Source organism: Cupressus sempervirens, chromosome 3, assembly GCF_028749045.1.
Source record: "Cupressus sempervirens isolate cs-2001-9-10 chromosome 3, ASM2874904v1, whole genome shotgun sequence".
NCBI lineage: Eukaryota > Viridiplantae > Streptophyta > Pinopsida > Cupressales > Cupressaceae > Cupressus > Cupressus sempervirens.
This window is the reverse complement of record NC_143120.1, coordinates 690663679-690686442: the sequence shown is the minus strand read 5'-3', so window position 1 is coordinate 690686442 and position 22764 is coordinate 690663679. Positions and strand designations below refer to the sequence as shown.

Here is a 22764-nt window from a genome sequence, read left to right as displayed (position 1 = left end):
CTCTTTTACCAAATTTAATTGTAGCTTGTTAATCATCAACACTTTCAAATTCTTGTCTCCCAACATTTTGTGTACTTGTTTATTTGCATCCCTATGTGGTTCCTATAATTATTATCTTATGTCATGTAGTTTCCATATTTTCATCATCATTATCATCATTCTACTAGATTAAATAATTAAGGTGTTTTGACCTTTTTTACTTGTACACTCTTATAGCTATCTCATGGATTTGAGGTACATTTAAATCATGTTTGAAGCGCTTTACTTTCTCATCTAATCTTACAACACATCCTTTCTTGTACCTTTGTCCTCCATACTATAGTTTTTTATTTCATGGAACTACCCTTCACATTTTATATACTTTATTTTTCAAATTTAAAAGAATTTTATAATTATTCACTTTAGGGCCATGTACCTTCTGTATCTAACGAAGTTGTCATAATTCACATAGAAACTTTCTTATTCCTTTTATGCATCATTTCCCTAAGTTCCTCTGTCCTCTCATGCACGAGCTTTAGCTTTTGCTTGAGGCCTTCGGAAAAAAAGCATCCTAATTTTCTAGTTTATAAATGACCATGCTTAACTGATTAGCGTTCCTTTGTATTAGACAAGATGAATTATTATCATAAATATCCATCACCAATTATATATCTTCATTAGAATCCAACAAAAGTGCACAAGTTTAGCCCATCATCATGCATATCACTAACACCAAGCATGAGATAAAATGAATAATTACATGGAGCCCACGTAAAAGTAGAGTGAGAGGATATTATAGAGTATGATGCAGTATTTGCAAACATATCAAGTAAAGGTTACCCATATAATAAAAAAATTAAACATATCAAATAACTAAGATTCGGGTGAATAAGTTATTTGACACAAATAATTAAATTTTTTCTTTGTCGATTAAAGCTAAACTAATAATAATGTAAACTTAATTAAGGATATGTATGAATTACACAAGATTGTTGAAAAAAAAGAACACCATATTTGATGTGGGAAAACCAACTAGAAAAATAATAGAGAATATAATTCTCATACAATATCAAAGCATCAATTAGGGTGATTAAAAATGTGATTTGTACAAAGGCTCACTGCCAAATACACTCATTGTTCAAAAGGGTTTTGCTACCAATATAAGAAGGCTCATTACCAATACACAAATCTCATTGCTAATAAGCAAAAGGCCCACTATCGATACACATATCTCACTTCCAACAGAAGGGGGCTCATTATCGATACACAAAGGCCTAATTTCAAAAGTTATGAATAGACATAAAGTACAACTCTAAGATCTACAAACTTTCATGCACTAGTATGGATCTCCTTTGCATAGATTCAAAGTCACTTCATATAATCCACATAAGCCGCACAAAGAATTACGCGCACACACACACACACACATGTTATGTTTCATGTATCATATATATCTTATTGCGTGACTACATCTTAATATATACAACAAACTTAAATCCATCTAGTTGGCAAACATTTTGAGATAGGTTACACCATGCTATTCTCGTGGTGTAAAAAAATGAATGAAGACCACCTCGACAAATTAAACAGCATGTCATGCTTCAAACCAATGCTAACATCATCTCCATAGCATTCTCAGTTCTAACATATGTGTGAAGTGCGCAACATCACACAATTAGTAACAAAATTCATCCAGATAGGATCAAGGCAAAAACTACCATAAGCAAGCAATATGAACCATTAGTAAAAGCATCAACCAATACAAAAACTAATAGTATGCAATAACTGATAAGTAAGTCTTCCAATTCCACATCAACTGATACATCAAAAGATTTAAATAAAGATCAATGAATAACATCATTGAATATTATCAACCTTGTACTTTAATAAGAATAATATATCTATAGAATATAACTCTCTCTATAAAAAGAAAGACATTAAAATATTCAAATTAAAAAAATCACATCACATCAAACAAAATAAATAAATTAAAATAAAAATATATTTTTTATATATAGATATACAAACACGTATATTATTGTTTATCTATTTTAGATAAAAATATCTTTACATGCTATTTATTGTAAAACAGATAAATGAAAATGTACCTTTCAAGATGTCAACTTTATATTAAAAAAAGAATTAAAATTTTAAAATAAAATAAAAATCTCCCTTTGTAAGATTTAGATTCTGATGGTCAGATAACCAATAGCGAAATAGAGGGGTTAGGATGAAAGAAAGAAAAAGTTCGATCAAAGAAGAGAGGAAAAGAAGAATCGATAAAAGAAAAGAGGAAAAGAAAAGCAGGTTCGCAGCTTTACCGAATGGTGTAATGTTTTGTTCTCTTGAAAGAATAAAAAGAACAACTAAAGATGCCCATCAACATCTAACGCGGTTTAATTATTCTTGGTGTCTTCACATGTCCGTGGCTTTTTAAAAGGGTATTCCATGCCCGGGCCATCCACAAATGCTTTTTATCTTCTTTAACGTCAGCTCTACATCACAGAGTCCCCTCCTTTACAACTTGGACAAGGAAACTGAAAAATTGATTCCCATCTTTTCCTTTACTTTTTGACTCAGTTTTTGACGGTGCCAATTCTCATTATGTATTTCCATCTTCTTCTTCTTCTTGAATCTACCCAGTTTCCAAATCTTTCCCAAGGGGATTGTTAATCTCAAGAAACGAACTCATCTGTAGCCATTCTGAGCAATCTGTTCAGTCTTACCTTGTTCTGTTTCCAGTGTTATCCTTTTCTGTTTTCAATCTTTCATTAAGCTCAGCAAGATAAAAATGGGCAACACTTGCTGCTGCTCTTCATGCTTTGCTAATTCTCAACAAGACTATGCAGATGTCATTGCTAAACTGGCGAGAGTGGAAGAGATGAGCCATATTGATGAGCTCATTTCTTACATTGACCAGATCTTAAATGCAATTAACGAAAGAAGGATTAATTCAACTGGTCAGCTCACCGAGACGAATCGTGTGGCTGCTTCTATCAATTCCAGTGCTGGTCTACTGCAGACTGTATTGCAGCGATCTCGGCATTGCTGCAAGGTATTCAGCTAAACTTTTAATTGCTGCAAATTCATTATCATTAAACCTTTTGATCCATGCTGTTGAGTTATTGGTAGGAAGAAAGTTATATTGAGATTACAACTATTAGATTATATAGAAATGGTGTTTTTTATTGGCGGGTCTGCAGAGGGACATCATACCAAGGCTTGACCGCGAAACGCGGAAGTTGGTGATTGATGTAACAAAGCAAGGAACTCATATTCAATGGCTGGGAATAGCTCTTTCAGTTTTAGCTTTTGTGTTAGAGCGGATTGACCAGATCTCTTCCAACGGAGAGGATTCTATACAGCTTCTCAGTTCCATGTGTAACCTTGCGAAAAATATCAAGCAGTTGGAAGATCATTTGGCTCAAGAAAAGCTGAAAAATGTTCTCCAATTTATTGTACAGGGCTCCCTCTTCTGTATATCACAAATGGAATCTCACGCATTATCCAAGTAAATCAATCTCGTTTACTCTTGATGTTTCAGTTTCATGTGATTTTCCTACTTCCAACTCTTTTTATGATACTAAATATTTACTTTTTCATGAGTGCGTAGATTTTTTGCTGCTCCTGTTGCCGGCCGTGAACTGCAAAAATTAAAAGCAGAACTCACCCACAAGTACTTAGAACTCTCATTGGAGGCGATGATTGCTGTTCTGAATAGGAGTTCAGAAGTTTTGGATAGGCTTCCACTTGTCTTACCTCCCTCCCAAGGAAGATCTCCTCAAGCAGGTACTGCTAAGATGTATTAGGTTTGTTCTATTTATCAGTTTATTGGATTTGTCCTTTTAGGAAAGACAAACAGGTATATAGTAGGCTGCATATAAGATATTTTACATAATTTTTTGGAGTTCAATTAACAGATGTGATCTAGATTGATTATTTAAGTAAAATAATTAATCATAAAAGCATAAAATAATATTTATTTTGTTCAACTACATATATGTATATGTCTGTACACACGTACATCAATTGTATACAATCTATCATAACATTATGTTTTATTTCTAAATTAAAATTATACATATTTCTCTTGTATTAACATTTTAGATCACACTAAATGATCAATTATCTTTTTATTTCTGAACTCCCCAACATCTTAATGATGAATCCTAAATAATATAAAAATATCCCAAAATAACATATATATATTCTAATACCTTAATCTATTAATATGAATATAATTAATGTAGCTTTTCAATTTTTTATTTAAATTTAAATTGAATAATAAAGAAGTCATATTACTGAGAATATTTCACAAAAGTAAAGGATATTACTTGAACATAAATTATCACTCAAATTCAGAGATCGTAAAATTCCAAGATAGTACTTTTGGAGATTTTGAAAAAATAATTTCAATTGCATTTACCTTATATACTTGGGGCAAATTATTAATGCTTAAAACGAACTGTTTGAAGTATTTTGAATTTATAGATTATTGTTTGAGAAATTTATATTGTTTTGCAGTTGGCATCGAGAAAGCCATAGACAACGTAACAAAACTCTTAGATGTAAGAAGTTCATCAGTTAAAGTGGTGGTTATCTACGGACAAGGTGGGATTGGAAAGACAACTCTAGCCACTGCCGTTTTCAGCAAACTGGACCTCAAGAATTATAAATATTGTAGAGTTGACATTCAACAAAATTGTTCAGAGGATGCTCTTAAATCATTGCAACAACAAATATTAAAAGACCTTTATGACTGCAATATTCAGTTAAGGAGCTTGAATGAGGGTCAGGAAGAGTTGGCCAAGTATTTTAAAGAACACTCCTCTCAACCAGTCTTTGTTTTTATTGACAATGCACTGAAGCAAAGTGACCTAGAAAAGCTTCTGCCTGTACCTGACCTGGCGTCCCTTCCACCGCAGAGCAGGATTCTATTAACAACTAGAAACCTGAATGAGACTCAAATAATTGTCCAGGCAAGAATTGAACGCCCTTTATATAAGGTAAGATGTCTTCCGGAAGAAGAGGCGCAGAAACTCTTGTGTATGTCTGCTTTAGGCAGCGAGCAAGCAAGCTTTAGTGATCCCACCATTGATATTGATGGTCTCCTCAGAATATGCCAAGGAATTCCACTTGTTCTGAAATTGGCTGGAGGGAGGCTGTGCGAGCATACTCAGCCTGATCTGGATGTGAGAGCTTGTAGAGAAGCAGTTGAAAGTCTAAAGTCAGAGCTGCTCCGAGGTGAAGAGGATGATTTGAGCGAGCGTATGGTGGATTTTGTATATAACCGTTTGAAAGCCTCGTGTAAAGAGGCATTTATTGACATAGTCTTCCATTTTCGTAATTGGCGGCGAGATCTAGTGGCCTATAGTGTTGGCGAGACAGAGTTTGAAGAGCTTCAAAGGGCGGCACTTGTAAACGTGACTAATGAAGGCCAGGTGAATGTTCACGATATAGTGCAAGCACGTGGTAGAATGTTGTCGCCAGATGGGGAGAGAATCACCAACCTACAATCTCTCACTGATGTTCTTCAAGATGAAGGGGTATAATTTCTACAATTTTATACAATTTTTTATAAATATCTTCATGTAATTCATTTTTGGTGAAAAAAATTCAAAACTCATATAGTGATCCATATTTGAATGTACATTTGATCTGCAAACATTCTGCAGAGGATAAAGAAAACAAAGTGGATATCTCTTTCTGGACCATGTGAACTTGAAGGAAGTCATCTCAGCTTAATGAAGAGATATTTAAGGGTTCTGGACTTGCGGAGAGGATATGAACTAGTACCAGTACCAGTAGATGGAGCAGGATTTACAGTAGACCGTATTGAAAAACACATACAGCTAAATGGAGAATGCAAAGCAGCCTTTGAAAATCTAAGGTTTCTCCGCCTGTTGAACATCAATAATTACACATTGGTGCAGGATGTCAGTAAACATTTCAGATTAGCGGTATTAATCTTGGAGTTAGAGACACTAGACGAAGTTTGTAAGGCAAAATCCAGAAACCCTGTCTAAATGTTTATTTTGTTCTCTTAAAAAAATATTCCTTAATTTGTTTATATTGTTCCCATGACATTGCTAATTCGAAACAATGAAATTGGTTTTGCAGTTCGAGGGTATCATCCCATCTTCAGTGAAATACATGGATATAAAAAATATTACATTTGATAATCTTACCAACACCACTTCCCAACTCCGGTCTTTGCGCTCTTTAACATTGGAAGATTGTAGTGGGTTTGATAGCCTGCCTGAAACCATTGGGAACCTACCCGCTCTGGAAGAGTTGAGTTTAGTGTGTTGCCGTAGTTTGGTGAGGCTTTCAGATAGTTTTGGAAAATTATCTTCTTTAAAAACGTTGATTTTACATGGTTGTGAAAACCTGGTCAGTCTTCCAGACAGTTTTGGTCATTTATCTTCTTTAAATATGTTGAGTTTAAGGGAATCTGAAAACTTGCTGAGCCTTCCGGACAATTTTGTCAATTTATGTTGTTTGACAAAATTATTTTTAGACTATTGCACACGGTTGTCTGTGTTGCCAGAAAGTTTTGGAAACCTCGCCTCTCTGCAGGTGTTGACATTACGAGATTGTGAGAAGATCTCGAATCTGCCTCATAGTTTTTGTCAGCTGAAGTCTTTAGAATATTTGAGCATACATGGATGCAGGGGATTGCAGAGTGTCCCTAGTAATTTTGAATGTTTGAGTTCACTAATTTCGATTGATGCTTCAGAATGTCCTCAACTGGAGGAAAATGCAATGGAAAAATTAGCTATGTTGAAGGGATTGATGGTTGTGAATATAATTAAAAGCCCTAGGCTGATAAAGCGGTGGCAACAAGTGAAGGAGCAACATTCTTTAGCAGTAGTGGAGATCGATATATCGGTAATCGTTGTAACGCACTTTCTTGTGCTTTGCTAAGAATTTTAAAAATTTCAGTACTTATGCTTATCCATGTTCTTATGCGCGGGTCTTCGTTGCACTGTAGGGAATGCCTGATGACGACTACCCATATGCGGATGTGATGGGTAGAGCATTCTTTCACAGTCCGGCAGGTGCAGTAAAGGTGTGGATCGTGTTGAGGGAGTCGACCAGTGTGACATCATCATCATCATGGGAAGCGATAAAGAAGAAGTGGGAGGAGGTGGTGGCTTTGGAAGGGGGCCAAATGATATACGTTGATGTCGGAGGAGCATGTGAATGGGAGGAGAGAGTGACACGTGTCAGGCAAGCTCTCCCACATTTGCCCAGTGGCGCTCGTGCGTGGATTGCTCCCGACGAGAGGGCGAGGATATTGTTTGCCAATTCAGTGCAGTATTATTACTACAGGCATGGAGATGTGCAGTCCGAGTCATATAAGGGGGTTCAGAACTGCATAGTGAGCATATCAACGAGTGTGGATGAAGAGGGAAGGAGAATGCTTGATGAACTCGAATTCATACTCCCCGACCTTCCAACTACAGTTGAGTGCCAAGACATTTCCGAGCAATTTCTCTCCCCCATCAAGGAAGGAATTCTTTTTCTTGTGTGGGAACGACGTATCGATAATGTACATTATTACTACCGGGCTCACTGATTATTATTCAAGAGAAGCTCTCTTTTTCATTTTGTAATTATTCAAGAGAGACTACCTATGTATGATGAAGAAGGTTTACAACAACTTATTTCCTCCTAGAGCAAGCAAACAGATTAATGTTGGAATGGGTTTGAGCATATTTTGATTTGATTTTTTCTTAACAACTATTTGTCAATAAATGATTAAATATTTTTCATGATATTTGTAATTATTTTAACAACTATTTTAAATTTATGATTTTGGTTAGAATATTAATTTATTTGTAATTATTTTAACTCATGGTATCATTAAATTCTAATTTTTTAATTTGATTGAGCTAACTACCCAATCGGAATAAAGTATTAAATCTTACTACAACAAAAATATATAGTTTATAATTAATTATTATTTTTTACAATTAAACAATAAGATTTTTCTTATTTTTATAAGATAAAGTGTAGAAAATAGATTTGATATATTAGCAAATACTAGACAATGAAATGAAATGAACACTTATAATGACATTGAATAGAGAAGCATATTTTATTCACTAATCTGACTACTTACAAATGTATGCAATGGCCTCTATATATAAAGGGTCTATAATATGAGTGCATTACTAAAAGATGTTTCTAGAGGAAGACATGAATGGAAGAATAAAGGGTATGACTACATTCTTTAAATTGATGATTGGCCATCGTTAGAGATGATTTAGGGAATATGTGCAATCCAATTGCAATGGGGTGGAGACATGGAGGATTGACTAATTCTAACACTCTCCCTTAATTTCTACTACTAAAGATTTTTTCAGTGGGAGAAATTACAATAAGAAATTTAAATAGGATAGGTCTCCAGATTAAGCCTTTTGAGGTACCCATTTACAACATAATTTTTTTTGTTTCCCCTATCACTCTCACTATGGAAAATTTATTCCTCTTGTTATCACGCTTTTGGGTTTGTAACTAGTTCACCCTTAACCTTTTGGGATTTCCCCCAACTAGTGCAATTGATCTCTGCTTTAGGGTTTTTCACCCAAAAAAGTGGTTTTGGCTTACCACAAACCCTTTAACAAACTTTTAGGTTTTTCACCTAAGCAAGTGGTTTTGGCTTACGACAAACTCCTCAAGAAATTTTTAGATTTTTCACCTAAACAAATGGTTTTGAATTACCATAAAACCTTCAATAAAATTTTAGGTTTTTCACCTAAACAAATGGTTTTGGATTACCACAAACCCTTCAAGGACTTAACAGACAATATCATTTTAATTATGGCAAAAAAAACTATCTTTAAGCTTTTCTATTTTATGAAGTCTCACTCATGGATGTCTTGGTATATGATGATTCTAATTTTCATGAACCATTTGCAATCCTTCTTGAGAGTTCACACTTTGATAGGTTTTGATTATTCCTCACACTCGAACATTTGTATCTAAACAAACTTTTAATCATACCTATGATAATTTTCCAACTTGATCCATAACTACATCCACTGTCCATTTTGAAGCATTTCTCCATAGAATTCTTCTTACACTCTCTGTTCCAACATGTCCATTAACAATGACTCTCTAATCCACAAAGATTGCATGGATGTAGATCCCAACACTTGTCTTTCCTATGTCCTTTCCTGTTACAATTTCAACATTGCATATATTGTTTACATTGAACAAATTTGATTGAATCCATATAATCATTTCTTTCATTTGCCATATATCCTATTCCTTCATACTTTGGTCTCATTATTAGCTCAAGAGGCTCTATGATTCCTTGTTCATGTTTTCCCAATCGTTTACCTTTGTAACCAATTTTCTTCATTACATTCCATCCAACATTCTTATTATCAAAATTGATAGTATTTGATGCCACACTTTCATATTCTTTATGAAAAACAAGCTCAATAGAATCACACTTTTCTAGTGGTGAATTCAAATCATCTCTACTACATGAAACATCGCATACTAATTTTTTTTTCACACATGCATTTCTTTCAATGACAGACTGATTTTGTTCATCCTTTAACATGTCATTTTATTTTTACTTTCTTTATTTTCTCCTCTAATTCATCCTTTAACAAGTAATTCTCTTCTTTTACTTTATTCATTTTCTCCTTTAATTCATCATTTCTTTTCTTAACATTATCCAACAACTTTAATTTTTTTTTCTAACTCTCCATTTGCATCTATATAGTCATTAATTTGATTTAGAAAGTTGCATCTTTCTATATTCATTTCATTTCTTAACTATGTAAGTTCTTCTTGCAAACAATTCTTCTCACAAATTAAGTCTCCATTTTCTTTCTTCACATCTATTTATTCTTCTTCTAAAATTTCTATCCCAAAAATAAAATTTGCATTTTCCTTTAACACTCTTTTACCTTGCTTCCCCATTGCAATTAATCCACAAATAATACTTTCTTTGAATAACGTAGTATTTTTACCACAGTTCACAATCACAATGATAATTTCATATTTTCTCATCTCTTCCTTTAAGAATTCAAATGTAAGATTATTGGACATGATCACCATCCCAACAACATCACATCAAACTCTATGACCTTTTCTCTACATTGATGAAATACATAATTTTAACTCAAACAATCTCATTCTTCTCTTAACATAGCAATAGACAACATGCTAATAGCCAACTTCCCTTCTCTTGAGTAATCTTCAAAAAATAGAACAATCTATTCCACAACCCATCTTGGCTTTCCAAACACCTAGAGGTTTCTTTGATGCTCCTCAATCAGATTATAACTTACAATGAAAAAAAAAATCACACAAAAAAAATCTGCCACAGCCCAAGAGTCAATAATGCTCTAATACCATGCAGAAAATAGATCTGATATATTAGTAGTAAGACAAATACCAGATAATGAAATAGATATCATAAATAAACACTTTTAATTACACTGAACAAAGAAGCATATTTTATTCACTGATCTGACTTCTTACAAACATATGCAATGGCCTCTATATATAGAGGGCCTATAATATGAGTGCATTACTGAAAGATGTTTCTAGAGGAAGATGTGGATGGAAGAATAAAGGGTATGACTAAATTCTTTATTGAGAAATGGCCAAGTTTTATGCGGTTGGAGATGATTTAGGGAATGTGTGCAATTTAGTTGTAATGAGGTGGAGATGTGGAGGTTTGACTACTTCTAACATAAAGCAATTAGAAAAATCATTTTTTGTTAGATTTTTTTAAAAAAAATTCCTAATATTATAACAAAAAAAAATTCTTAACATTTTTGTAGAAGGTTCAAAAATACATGTTCATTCTATATAATCTGAGAAGCTCCAAGCAACTTATAGATAGTCTTACACTTGTCCATCTATCAGTTTATCCAGGAGATGAGAAAAAGGAGGCAACAACTCTACTTAAACAGTTTGTAGCTATTCCAAGATTTATTGGTGACCAGTGGCACCAGAGGCCCTTGTCATCATCATTATAATTTATTCATTCTGTGGCTTCTCTAGTTATTCTTTTCCCTCAACAGATCAGTTAACATGAAGCACATTTCATAGAGATAGAGCTCTCTATTGGGTAGCATAGGAATAAACCACAAAAACTAATGTATATATTGATCTTCTATAGTTAATTTAAAGTTTGATAATACATATATGACTCAAAACCCACAATTGTGAACTCTCAACCTATGGTGGAGATTATATTCTATGCAGAGAGGCACAATTGCTCTAAGTTGATTTAATAATTCAAACTCCAAACTAGATTAGGATTTTCTTATTGCTCAATGCGCCATGTAAAAGCCTATAAAACAATCTAGGCTTGAAAGAAAACCTGAGTATAAATAGTATGTTACCCCTTCAAATGGAAAAGAAAATTGTGCAAAAATACCATCAATTACACTCTAAGAACATGAACATTCTAACCATTGTCACATTTTTTCAAGACAATTTGTGGCACCAATTTTTTTGGATTGACTTCTTGGCAACACTAAGTTGGAGCACAAATGCAACCTCCTAGCAATTCCATTGCATTCATATATTTATTTAGTAAATCGTCTAATCTTGAGCCACTCACCATGTAAACATGTACATACATGATGTATATATATTGACTGAAGTGCTTAAAATATGTGAACATACAATGATGTAGGGCATTGCAGACTTTCTCTCATGATTTTGAATGTTTGGCTTCACTAATTTCTCTTAACCCCACCCTTGGATGAAGAGGTAAGGCTAGAGCTTGATGAATTTGATTTCATACCCTCCGACCTTCTCAATACAATTATACCACAATTGCTCTCCCCTGTTAAGTAATGAGCTTTCTGATGAAGGTTTTATTTTAATCTTGTCTGAAAACATTTTGTGTAATAGTTGTAGGTTTATTACCAACACATCTAGTTTTGAGACTAGTTATCTTTAGTAGTTGTTGTGCCATGTTTTTTAAGTCTTAGTAGTGGAAGAGTTATGTAGAAGTCAATTCACGATATGATTTCCTATTCATCTCCAATTTACATTGCAATTACTATAGGAGTAAATTTAGGAATTAATTATTTATGTTTTAGGCAGTTGTTTTATGTAGTATTTGTTTGGATTATTTTAGAGACTTAGGATTGGATCAAGAATTTAATTTAGGAGTTCCTTAATAATAAAGAGGGGAGCTAAAATTGTAGAGTTCAACAATCAGAAGATGTAATTTACCATTTTATATAGATGAATTATAGAATAGAGGTTGATAAAATAGAAGTTGTTCTATTTTAGTATTTAAATATTCTATTTCTTGTTTCTATATGATATTATTTAGGTTTTCTTATTATTGAATTTATAGATTTTTGTCGAGAAATTTATATTGTTTTGCAGTTGGCATGGAGAAAACCATAGACATCATAACAAAACTCATAGATGTAAGAAGTTCATTAATTAAAGTGTTGCTTATCTATAGACAAGGTGGGATTGGAAAGACAACTCTAGCCAATGCAATTTTCAGCAAACTGGACCTCAAGAATTATAAATATTGTAGAGTTGACATTCAACAAAATTGTTGAGAGGATGCTCTTAAATCATTGCAACAACAAATATTAAGAGACCTTTATGACTGCAATATTCAGTAAATGAGCTTGAATGAGGGTCAAGAAGAGTTGGTCAAGTATTTTAAAGAACAGTCCTCTCAACCAGTCTTTGTTTTTATTGACAATGCACTAAAGCAAAGTGACCTAGAAAAGCTTCTGCCTGTAGCTGACCTAGCATCCCTTCCACCATAGAGCAGGATTCTTTTAACAACTAGGAACCTGAATGAGATTCAAACAATTGTCCAGGAAAGAATTGAACACCCTTATTATAAGGTGAAATGTCTTCCAGAAAAAGAGTCGCAGAAACTCTTGTGTATGACTACTTTAGGTAGCGAGCAAGCAAGCTTTAGTGATCCCACCATAGATATTGATGGTCTCCTTAGAATATGCCAAGGTATTCCACTTGTTCTAAAATTGGCTTGAGTGAGGCTGTGCGAGTATACTGAGCCTGATCTGGATGTGAGAGCTTGTAGAGAAGTAGTTGAAACTCTCAAGTCAAAGCTGCTATGAGGAGAAGAGGATGATTTGAATGAGCATATGGTGGACTTTGTATATAATCGTTTGAAAGCCTAGTTTGGTGGACATAGTCTCCTTTTTTGTAATTGGGGGCGAGATAGTCTAGTGGCCTATAGTGTTGAAGAGATAGAGTTTGAAGAGCTTCAAAGCGCGACACTTGTAAATGTGACTAGTGAAGGCAAGGTGAATGTTCACGATATAGTGCAAGCACGTGGGCATGGCTTAAACATCACACACTAAGCTTTGACTGCTTAGGTGTGATGTGAGCCCATTCCTTCCTCTCCATTCTATTTCAGTTTGGAAAATTTAGCTTCCGCTAATATTGCCGTGACTATTGTGAGTCCCTCTCCATCTGTCTTCTTCACTGTTACCATTAGTTTCTGTCAGCATAATCCCACTCAAAGTTTTAATTTTCAAAATGTTTTTCCTACTAATAAGTTCTCCAACGGTCAACCGAAATAAATAGGTTTTTGAGTGGAAATAATTTCCATTTTACGCAGCCTTTGCCAAAGTGGGAGCATTCGAAACATCCACCACAACTGTTTGAAACACTGTGAAGCAATTGACAAGGTACGTTAAAGTGTTTAATAGGTTGCTTCAAAGAAACAGGTTGCTCTGGAACAAGGTTTAGATAAATGAGAGGTATAATCAATTAAAATGGTTCTGTATACGCATTAAATGATTTATATATGATATTTTATTGTATATATTTAAGATTTAAAATATATTTCTTTGAAAATATATATATAGTAAATCTTTAAAAAGTGACTATATTTTTTATTTTTAAAAATATTTTTCTTCATTCCAATCAAATAACTATAACAATAGATTAAGTTATGTATAATTATTAGAAATAATAAAGATGACTTTTTTATTCAATTTGAAAGTACTTAAAAATAAAAATTGAACAAGAATTATGAAGTAGAATATATTAAAAAAGAGAAAACCACTGCATTATCATGACTTGGCAAAGACTACTATTAAGATTAAAAATTTATAACTTGTTCTTCGATTATTACAAATATTATAATAGTATTTGAAGTGGACAAAATTACTGTATAATAAATAATACTTAAAATTATTTTGGATTAACAAATTAAAATGTATTTTTAGGCAAGAGCCTATAACACAATGGTAACTTGTGAGCTCTCATGTGGGATGTCTTGAGTTCAAATTCACTTAACACATAAAAATAATTAATCTAGGCTTTGGCCGTTTACTTACCAAAAAAAAACAAATTAAAATGTATTTTTATAAATTTTTAATAAGATAATTAAATTAATATTTTTTATTCATAATTAATATGAATAAATAATATTAGAATTCAAATTCAAATTTTAGATTAGACAATAAATGTTAGTAAAAATTACAAATATAACTCCATTTATCCATATTTTAAATATATATATAAAATCTCAATTATCTAATCCTTCGCCTTTTTACTTAGTTTTCACTTCCTCTTTGTTCCTCCAAACATAAGGCATATATTTTTATTTTATAGAATTTTTTATTTGATTAATTTTGATATTATATTGAAAAATAAATTCATTCCAAAACTGCAAAAATTGTGCTTATGTATAATAATATAAATAAAAGAATTTTAAATAATTTGTTTTAAATTTTTTTAAAAATCACAATTATCTAATCCTTCACCTTTTTACCTAGTTTTCACTTTGTTCCTCCAAACATAAGGCATATACTTTTATTTTATAGAATTTTTTATTTGGTAAATGAAAATACATAAATGTCATCAACCTATTATATATTAAATTATTCTTAATGTCGACAAATACAATATTGTGATGAAATGTAATTTTCAACTTCAACACAACTTATAAGAAAGATGGTTAATATGATAAGATGCTAGAAATAAAATCCAATAATAATAAAATATTATTTATTTTATTTTAAAAATAATATAATATAACTAATAAAATACAAATGATTAGTTATGAGTTGATATATGATGTGTAAGAATATTCTTTTGACTCAAAATGTGAGGACAAATTTAATAATAGTAAATTGTGATAATTACGTCAAGAGGTGTTCCTATATGAATATTCAATGTCAATAAAAAATTTTATAATTTAAATTGACATTTCCCTAACTTTTCCATTTTATTTGTTAGTTTTTTAAATTGTTAACCAATTTTCATTATGGTCTGTGCTCCATATAGATTTCTTCCATTTGTTTGTAAGATTAGGAAGCACTATTAAAGGGAAATGAACTCTTGTTAATAAAAATCCATAGAATAAGTTGGATCTCTTCCATCAATTTGTAAAATCAAAAATTTGGTTCTCTAATCTTGGTAGAGCACTACTGAAGGTAAACAAGTTCTTGCTAATAACAATCCATAGAAGAAGTATTTATAGCATGGAGGTAAGGTTTGTCTTTGTTCATTTCATTTAATAGTAAATAATCAATATATACTATGAAAAAAATACATAAATAAATTTAAGATTTAGGTATCTACTTCTTTCTTTAAAGCTATTGTTCTTCTACATGTTCTTCTATGCCTCTTGCTTGGACTTCAAAACAATATTTAAACTAGATTCAATTTAGTAAAAAATAAAAATTTGGATATATTTTGTTAAATTGTTATCGGTTTCATTGAATAGACCATTGTGTTTGGCTATCAATTTCCTATGATTTTGAATGGTTCTGCCAACCAAAGAAATTGATGCATAGTATCTGGTTGTTATCAATTTTAAAAGACCCTGATTTAGTGGGGTCTTTTCCTTGCAAACAAGGGAATGCATATTCTTGGGTAACGATTTCATACCCATCTAGCTTTTAATGTTCACAAAATCAAAACCACACCTAGCCAAGGCATCTGCCACCCCATTACCTTCCCTGTAAGTGTGTTGTAAATCATAATGCTCTAGTTTCATAAGATAATGCCATATGTCCCCCAGGATGTGCCTCAGTGTCCATCCAGGTTGAGCCCAACCCTGAATCAAATCAATGATGAGTTTAGAGTCCTCTTCAATGGAAAGTCTTCTAACCTTCATTTTAAGGACAATTTTTAGCCCCCATAGTAAACCGGTGGCTTCTGCCACATTGTTGGTTCCTTGACCCAAACTTCTCAAGTAGGCAACCAACACATCACCTTTTTTGTCTCGTAGCACATTGACCACTATGCAAGCCCCTTATGTGCTGTCCCATAGAAATTTATTTTGACAGTGGGGCGAGTGGGGGGGTTCTAACATGTATTTCTTCTGAAAAAAATCTTTGAGTTGTCAAAATTATGGAAATTGGGAAGAATATTCCATCTCTTAGTAATATCCTCCTCTTTCCTAGTTGGGGGTTCTTGTGGCAATCTGACTTTAGCTGCCATAACATTCTCAGTTATGAGCTTGCCCAAAATCTCTCCCACTATCTCCTCACCCCTCTCCTCCTCCCAAAAGACCCTATTGTTTCTCTCCTTCCAAATGCCCCAAAAAACATGTTGGGGGAGTAGAAACCAAAGGATTATGAGGCAAATATGGTAGAATAGGTAGCTCCAGTTCTCCATGAATTTCTCCATTCCTCTATTCATGACCTAATCAATTGGGATTTTTTTCTAGATGTAGGACCAAACCTTAAGGGTATAGGAGCATTCCAGAAAGAGGTGAGTAATGCATTTTTCTACCTTCTTATGTAGGCAACATCTATTGGTGATTGGTAAGCCTCACCTTTGAAGATTATCAATTGTGAGGATTTTGCCATGCATCGCCATCCACCAAAAGAAGTTCACTTTTGGCAGTAATTGACTAATCCAAATCTTTCTCCAGCTTATCACAATCTGATTATTTTCAAAGATGATATGGTAGGTAGACTTGACCAAGAACTAACCATTCTTTCACATGTCCCACACCACCTCATCCTTGTGATTAGGCATATGAAGTACATAGTGGCAGATTAGATTCTCCAACTCTTTGATTAGGGAGTTCTCACTATTTGGTATATCCAAAGTGGATAGTTCTTTCCATTTTCCACTATCATTAATATAGTCCACCACCCTTGTCCCTAACATTCTTTTTAGAGTTTACTGAAGGCCATTGAATTTATTGTAACTGAGATTTCCCCACCTATCTAATTATCCTCCTAGAATCTGATTCTTTTTCCATTCCCAACCAGCCATCTCACACCTTTTCTTAGAAGGGCCCTATTTTTGAGGATGCTATTCCAGATCTTAGACCCACTAGGCAGATCATTATTGAGGAGGCTATATCTAAAGTGAGTGTTGGAAAGGTATGTAGCCTTCATAATTCTCCCCCAACTAGTTTCATTCTCCACCAGTCTCCACCCCACTTTTATAAGTAGAGCCTTATTCATATCAGTCATTCTTCTTATACCTAGCTACTCTTTATCCTTCAATTTGCACATAGTCTCCCAATTCACTAGGCTCCATTTATTCTTCTCCTCCATACTAGACCAAAGGAAGTTCCTTTCCACTCTTTCAAGTTTGTCTACCATGTGTTGGCTAATCTTGAAAATTGAGAGAAAGTAGATGGGAATTCCCTAGAGCACCGCACCTAGGAGTTGTAGTTTTCCTACATTGCTAAGCAACTTGCCCTTCCACTGAGGAAGCTTCTTTTGCATTCTCTCCAAGAAATTGTTCCAATAGTTGGTTGAGACCTCTTTCATGGATAGAGGAAGCCTGAGGTATGCGCCCAAGAGGTTCTCCGATTAACAACCAAGGATATTTTTGATCTTCACTTACAAAACCTTAGTAGTGTTAAAAAATATATCTTTCTTTTAGCTAGATTAATTTGTTGACCTGAGAAATTCTAATAGTTGGAGAGGAAGTTCCTCCATGCTTTAGCTTTCTATATAGAGGACTCATTGAAGATGAAGGTATCATCCACAAATTGTTAGATAACCTCAGGCATCAGTGTGGTAGCTAGTTGAATACCTTTCCAATCACCCGGCACAACCAATCTACAGACTACTCTCCCTAACACTTTAGCCACCATGATGAAGAGGTAGGGGGAAAGAGGGCCCCCCTATCTTAAACCTCTACCTGTCTCAAAGTTTCCCTAGGGGGTCCCATTGAGAAGAACCTCAAACTAAGTGGTTTCCACCATAGTTTTTATTAGGTTCACAATATCCCTTCTGAACACAACTTGTTCCAAAACTTCATAAGGAAGGTCCAATTGACTCTGTTATATGCTTTATATATGTCTAGTTTTAGAGCCATACCTGAAATTTTACTTTTCTCCATGGAGTGGATGATCTTGTGGGTGGAAATCATAGCATCCAAATTTTTTTGACCTGAGATGAACCCCTTCTGGGGGCTGCTAATAACCTTATCCAAGAAGGGTTTAATCTTGTTGATCAACACCTTCAAAAACATTGTCTAAATCCTGTCTAAATGGTGTTGCATAGACTGATCAGTTTAAAATCACTTAAAGTTTTGCGGTATTGAATTTTAGGAACAAGAACTACGAAGGTTTTATTGATCCTTCTTAGCAATATCCCAGTTCTAATAATGTCTCTAGTGGTCCAAATTAGCTCATTTTTTATCACTTCCCAAAAATACTAGAAGGCTTGCAAGAATCCATTCGAGCCTGAGGCCTTGAAGGCTTCCATAGAGAAAACAACATTCTTCACTTCCTCTTTTGATGCTTCTTCTTTAACTAATCATTTTCCTCCATCCCTAACACTTTTGGGATATTATTAAGCATACATCTCCTTATTGCATTGTTGCACCTTCTATCCTCTTTGTTATAGGCATTCATCAAGAAGTCTATAGTATGCCTACCCATTTCCTCTTTCTCTAATAAAGTCCTTCCACCATCCTCCATCAGGGAGATGATAGTGTTGCATTTTTTATGTTTCGAAGCTGATATATGGAAAAAAAAGATGTGTTTTTTGCATTTAGTCAACCAAGCAATACAGGACCTTTCTTTCTAGAAAATCTCCTCCTAGAGATTAGTTTCCTTCCACTTCCTCCTACAGATCTCCTCCTCTAGCATGGTTACTTCAGTATCATCCCATGTCGCCATGGCAGTTTGTAGCCTTTTGAGCTCCTCCTCAACATCCCTCTTTATTTTAAACACATCCCTAAAGGATCTTTTAGCCCATTCCGTGACATTCTTTCTTACATTATCCAATTTCTACATTAGATAGAACATAGTTGTCCCATCCACTCTTATATTCCACCATTCTTCTACTTTATTTTTGAAGTCCAAGTGAGATTGCCACATGATTTCATACCTAAAGGGTTTAGGTCCACTAACCATATTATTCACCCAGTTGAACAAGATCGAGGAGTGGTCTTAAATTGTCCTTGAGAGATTCACCAAGGAGGAGGGGATGATGTGGGGCGAGTCTCCCGAGACAAGTAGCCAATACAACCTAACCTAAATCAAGTCTTGACCCTTCCTATTGTTGGATGAAGTAAAAGGATTTCCCTATAGGTTCATATCCAAGAGATCATTAGTGTTTATGAACTCTAGGAGGTCCTGCATACTTTCAGAGAAGTCGATTATCCCCCCAAGCTTTTTTGAGGGGTATAAGGGGGTGTTAAAATCTCCCATACACATAAAACTCTTCTTCTATGGATTGTTATCAATAAAAGCTCATTTCCCTTCAATAACGCTTCTACCAAGATTAGAGAGCCAAATCTTACAAACTAATGTAAGAAATCCATATGGAGCACATACCATTATGAAAATTGGTTAACAATTTAAAAAAATAACAAATAAAATGGAAAAGTTAGGGAAACATCAATTTAAATTATAAAAGTTTTTATTGACATTGAGTATTCCTGAATATTCTATTTGTATAGGAACACCTCTCCACATAATTATCACAATTTACTATTATTAAATTTGTCCTCGCATTTTGAGTCAAAACAATATTCTTACACATCATATTTCAGCTCATAACTAATCATTTCAATTTTATTTGAATTATATTATATTATTTTTAAAATAGATTAAATAATATTTTATTATTATTGGATTCTATTTCTAGCATCTTATCATATTAACCATCTTTCTTATATTCTACGTTAGATAATTGAATCTACATATTATTTGAAGGTTAAACATTACATAAGTTGTCTTGAAGTTGAAAATTAAATTCCATCATAATATTATATTTGTCGACATTAACAATAGTTTAATATATAATAGGTTTATGACATTTACATGTATTTTCATTTATTAAATGATGAGGGTGTTATTTATTTTAGAGATATATGTGCATTGTATCCAATTTCTTCATGCAAACATTAACAATTACAATTTATATGTAAGCTTAAGAAAATATATCATTTAAACAAATTAAAAATTAATTATATTCAACATATATTTAATTTGTTTTATTTGAAGATTCTTTAATTCTATTTAAAACACTTTTATTTATATTATTATACATAAGCACAATTTTTGTAGTTTTAGAATGAATTTATTTTTCAAAATAATATCAAAATTTATCAAATAAAAAATTCTATAAAACAAAAATATATGCCTTATGTTTCTCACATTGTATTTTGGAGGAACAAAGAAGAACTGAACATGAAGTAAAAAGGTGAAGGATTAGATAATTGAGATTTTTTTAAAAAATTAAAACAAATTATTTAAAAGATGGCTAAATGGAGTTATATTTGTAATTTTTACTAACGCTTATTGTCTAATCTTAAATTTGAACTTGAATTATAATATTAATTTTTCATATTAATTTGATTATCCTATTAAAAATTTATAAAAATACATTTTAATTTTTTAGTCCAAATGATAATCTTAAGTATTATTTATTATAGGGTAAATTTGTTTACTTCAAATAATATTATAATATTTGCAATAATCAAAGAACAAGTTATAAATTTTTAATCTTAATAGTACTCTTTACCTAGTCACCATAGTGTTGGGGTTTTCTCTATTTTTATAGATTCTACGTTGTGATTCTTGTTCAATTTTTTTTTAAAGTACTTCAATTTGAATAAAAAAAGTCATATTTATTATTTCTAATAATTTAAAATAATTATGCATAACTTAATCTATTGTTGTAGTTATTTGATTGGAATGAATTCCTATAAAATATTTTTAAAAATAAAAATTATAATCACTTTTTAAAGATTTATTATATATATTTTTTCAAAGAAATATATTTTAAATTTCAAATATATACACTAAAATATCATATATAAATTATATAAATCATTTAATGAGTATATAGAATCATTTTAATTGATTATAACTCTCATTTATCTAAACCCCGTTCAGAGATCTCACTTTTGGCAAAGCAAGAGTGATGCTAACAAAGACTACAAAGTTTAGAAAAACCAATTTCAACAAATACATTTTCTGCAAATGCTACAACCATTTCGTTCAATAGGACAAGTTCCTTTGAAGCAACCTATTAAGCACTTTAACGTGCCTTGTCCATTGCTTCATAGTGTTTCGAACAGTTGTAGTGGATGTTCGTACCCAGTTCAAATGCTCCCACTTTGGCAAAGGTTGCGTAAAATGGAAATTCTTTTCTCTCAAAAACCTATTTGTTTAGGTTGACCTTGGAGAACTTATTAGCAGGAAAAATATTTTGAAAATTAAAACTTTGAGCGGGATTATGCCGACAGAAACTAATGGTAACAGTGAAGGAGACAGATGGGGAGGGACTCATAACAGTCACTGCAATATTAGCGGAAGCTAAATTTTCCAAACGGAAATAGAATGGAGAGGAAGGAATGGGCCCACATCACACCTAAGTAGTCAAAGCAGTTTAGTGTGTGATGTTTAAGCCATGCCAAGCACGTGGTAGAATGTTGTCGCCTGATGGGGAGAGAATCACCGACCTACAATCTCTCACTGATGTTCTTCAAGATGAAGAGGTACAATTTCTACAATTTTATAGTGAGCACATCAACGCGTGTGGATGAAGAGAGAAGGCAACTGCTTGATGAACTCAATTTCATACTCCCTAACCTTCCAAATATAATTGAGTGCCAAGACATTTCTGAGCAATTGCTCTCCCCCATCAAGGACTCAATTATTTTTCTTGTGCAGGAACAATGTATCAATAATGTACATTATTACTGTAGGAGAGCTGGGTACCAGGCTCACTGATTATTATTCAAGAAAAAATCTCTTCTTGATTTTGTAATTATTTGAGAGAGGCTACCTATGTATGATGAAGATGGTTTACAACAACTGAACTCCTCTAGAGTAAGCAAACAGATTAATGTTGGAATGGGTTTGAGCGTATTTTGATTTGATTTTTTCTTAAGAATATTTGTCAATAAATAATCAAATATTTTTCATGATATTTGTGTTGAAATAAATTGGTAAGTACTATAATTTAATTTAAAACTATTTTAAATTTATAATTTTGGTTAGAATATTAATTTATTTGTAATTATTTTAACTCATGGTATCATTAGATTCTAATTTTTTAATTTGACTGAGTTAACTATTCAATCATAATAATGTATTAAATCTTACTACAACAAAAATATAAAGTTTATAATTAATTATATTTTTTTACAACTAAAAATTAAGATTTTTCTTATTTTTATTTGCTAAAGCAATTAGAAAAATTAGAAAGATTTTTCACTATGCAGTTTAGTGAAGCTTTTAGATAGTTTTGGAAAATTATCTTATTTAAAAACGTTGCTTTTACATGCTTGTGTAAACCTGGTGAGTCTTCCAGACAGTTTTGGCCATTTATCTTCTTTAAATATGTTGAG

The 22764-nt window shown here is 32.7% G+C and overlaps 1 protein-coding gene and 1 pseudogene across 1 annotated transcript; both read left to right on the top strand.

Annotated features, from left to right (window-relative positions):
• The first annotated feature begins 2573 nt into the window (after positions 1-2573).
• Positions 2574-7645, top strand: LOC149568617 (uncharacterized). The gene is made up of 7 exons (XM_089821481.1): positions 2574-3034; positions 3183-3490; positions 3593-3768; positions 4504-5525; positions 5655-5981; positions 6100-6870; positions 6974-7645. Exons 1-7 carry the CDS (start codon positions 2771-2773, stop codon positions 7559-7561), a joined length of 3456 nt encoding a protein of 1151 aa, XP_089677607.1. The 5' UTR covers positions 2574-2770; the 3' UTR covers positions 7562-7645.
• A 4723-nt stretch (positions 7646-12368) lies between these two features.
• Positions 12369-22764, top strand: part of LOC149568615 (disease resistance protein RUN1-like) — a 51389-nt pseudogene continuing 40993 nt past the window's right edge.

Excerpts from the sequence above, each read along its gene's own strand:
- LOC149568617 (XM_089821481.1), top strand. The coding sequence starts at position 2,771 with ATGGGCAACACTTGCTGCTGCTCTTCATGCTTTGCTAATTCTCAACAA. Across the intron at positions 5,526-5,654 it reads ATGTTCTTCAAGATGAAGGG|AGGATAAAGAAAACAAAGTG; the intron begins GTATAATTTCTA and ends AACATTCTGCAG. Across the intron at positions 5,982-6,099 it reads CACTAGACGAAGTTTGTAAG|TTCGAGGGTATCATCCCATC; the intron begins GCAAAATCCAGA and ends TTGGTTTTGCAG.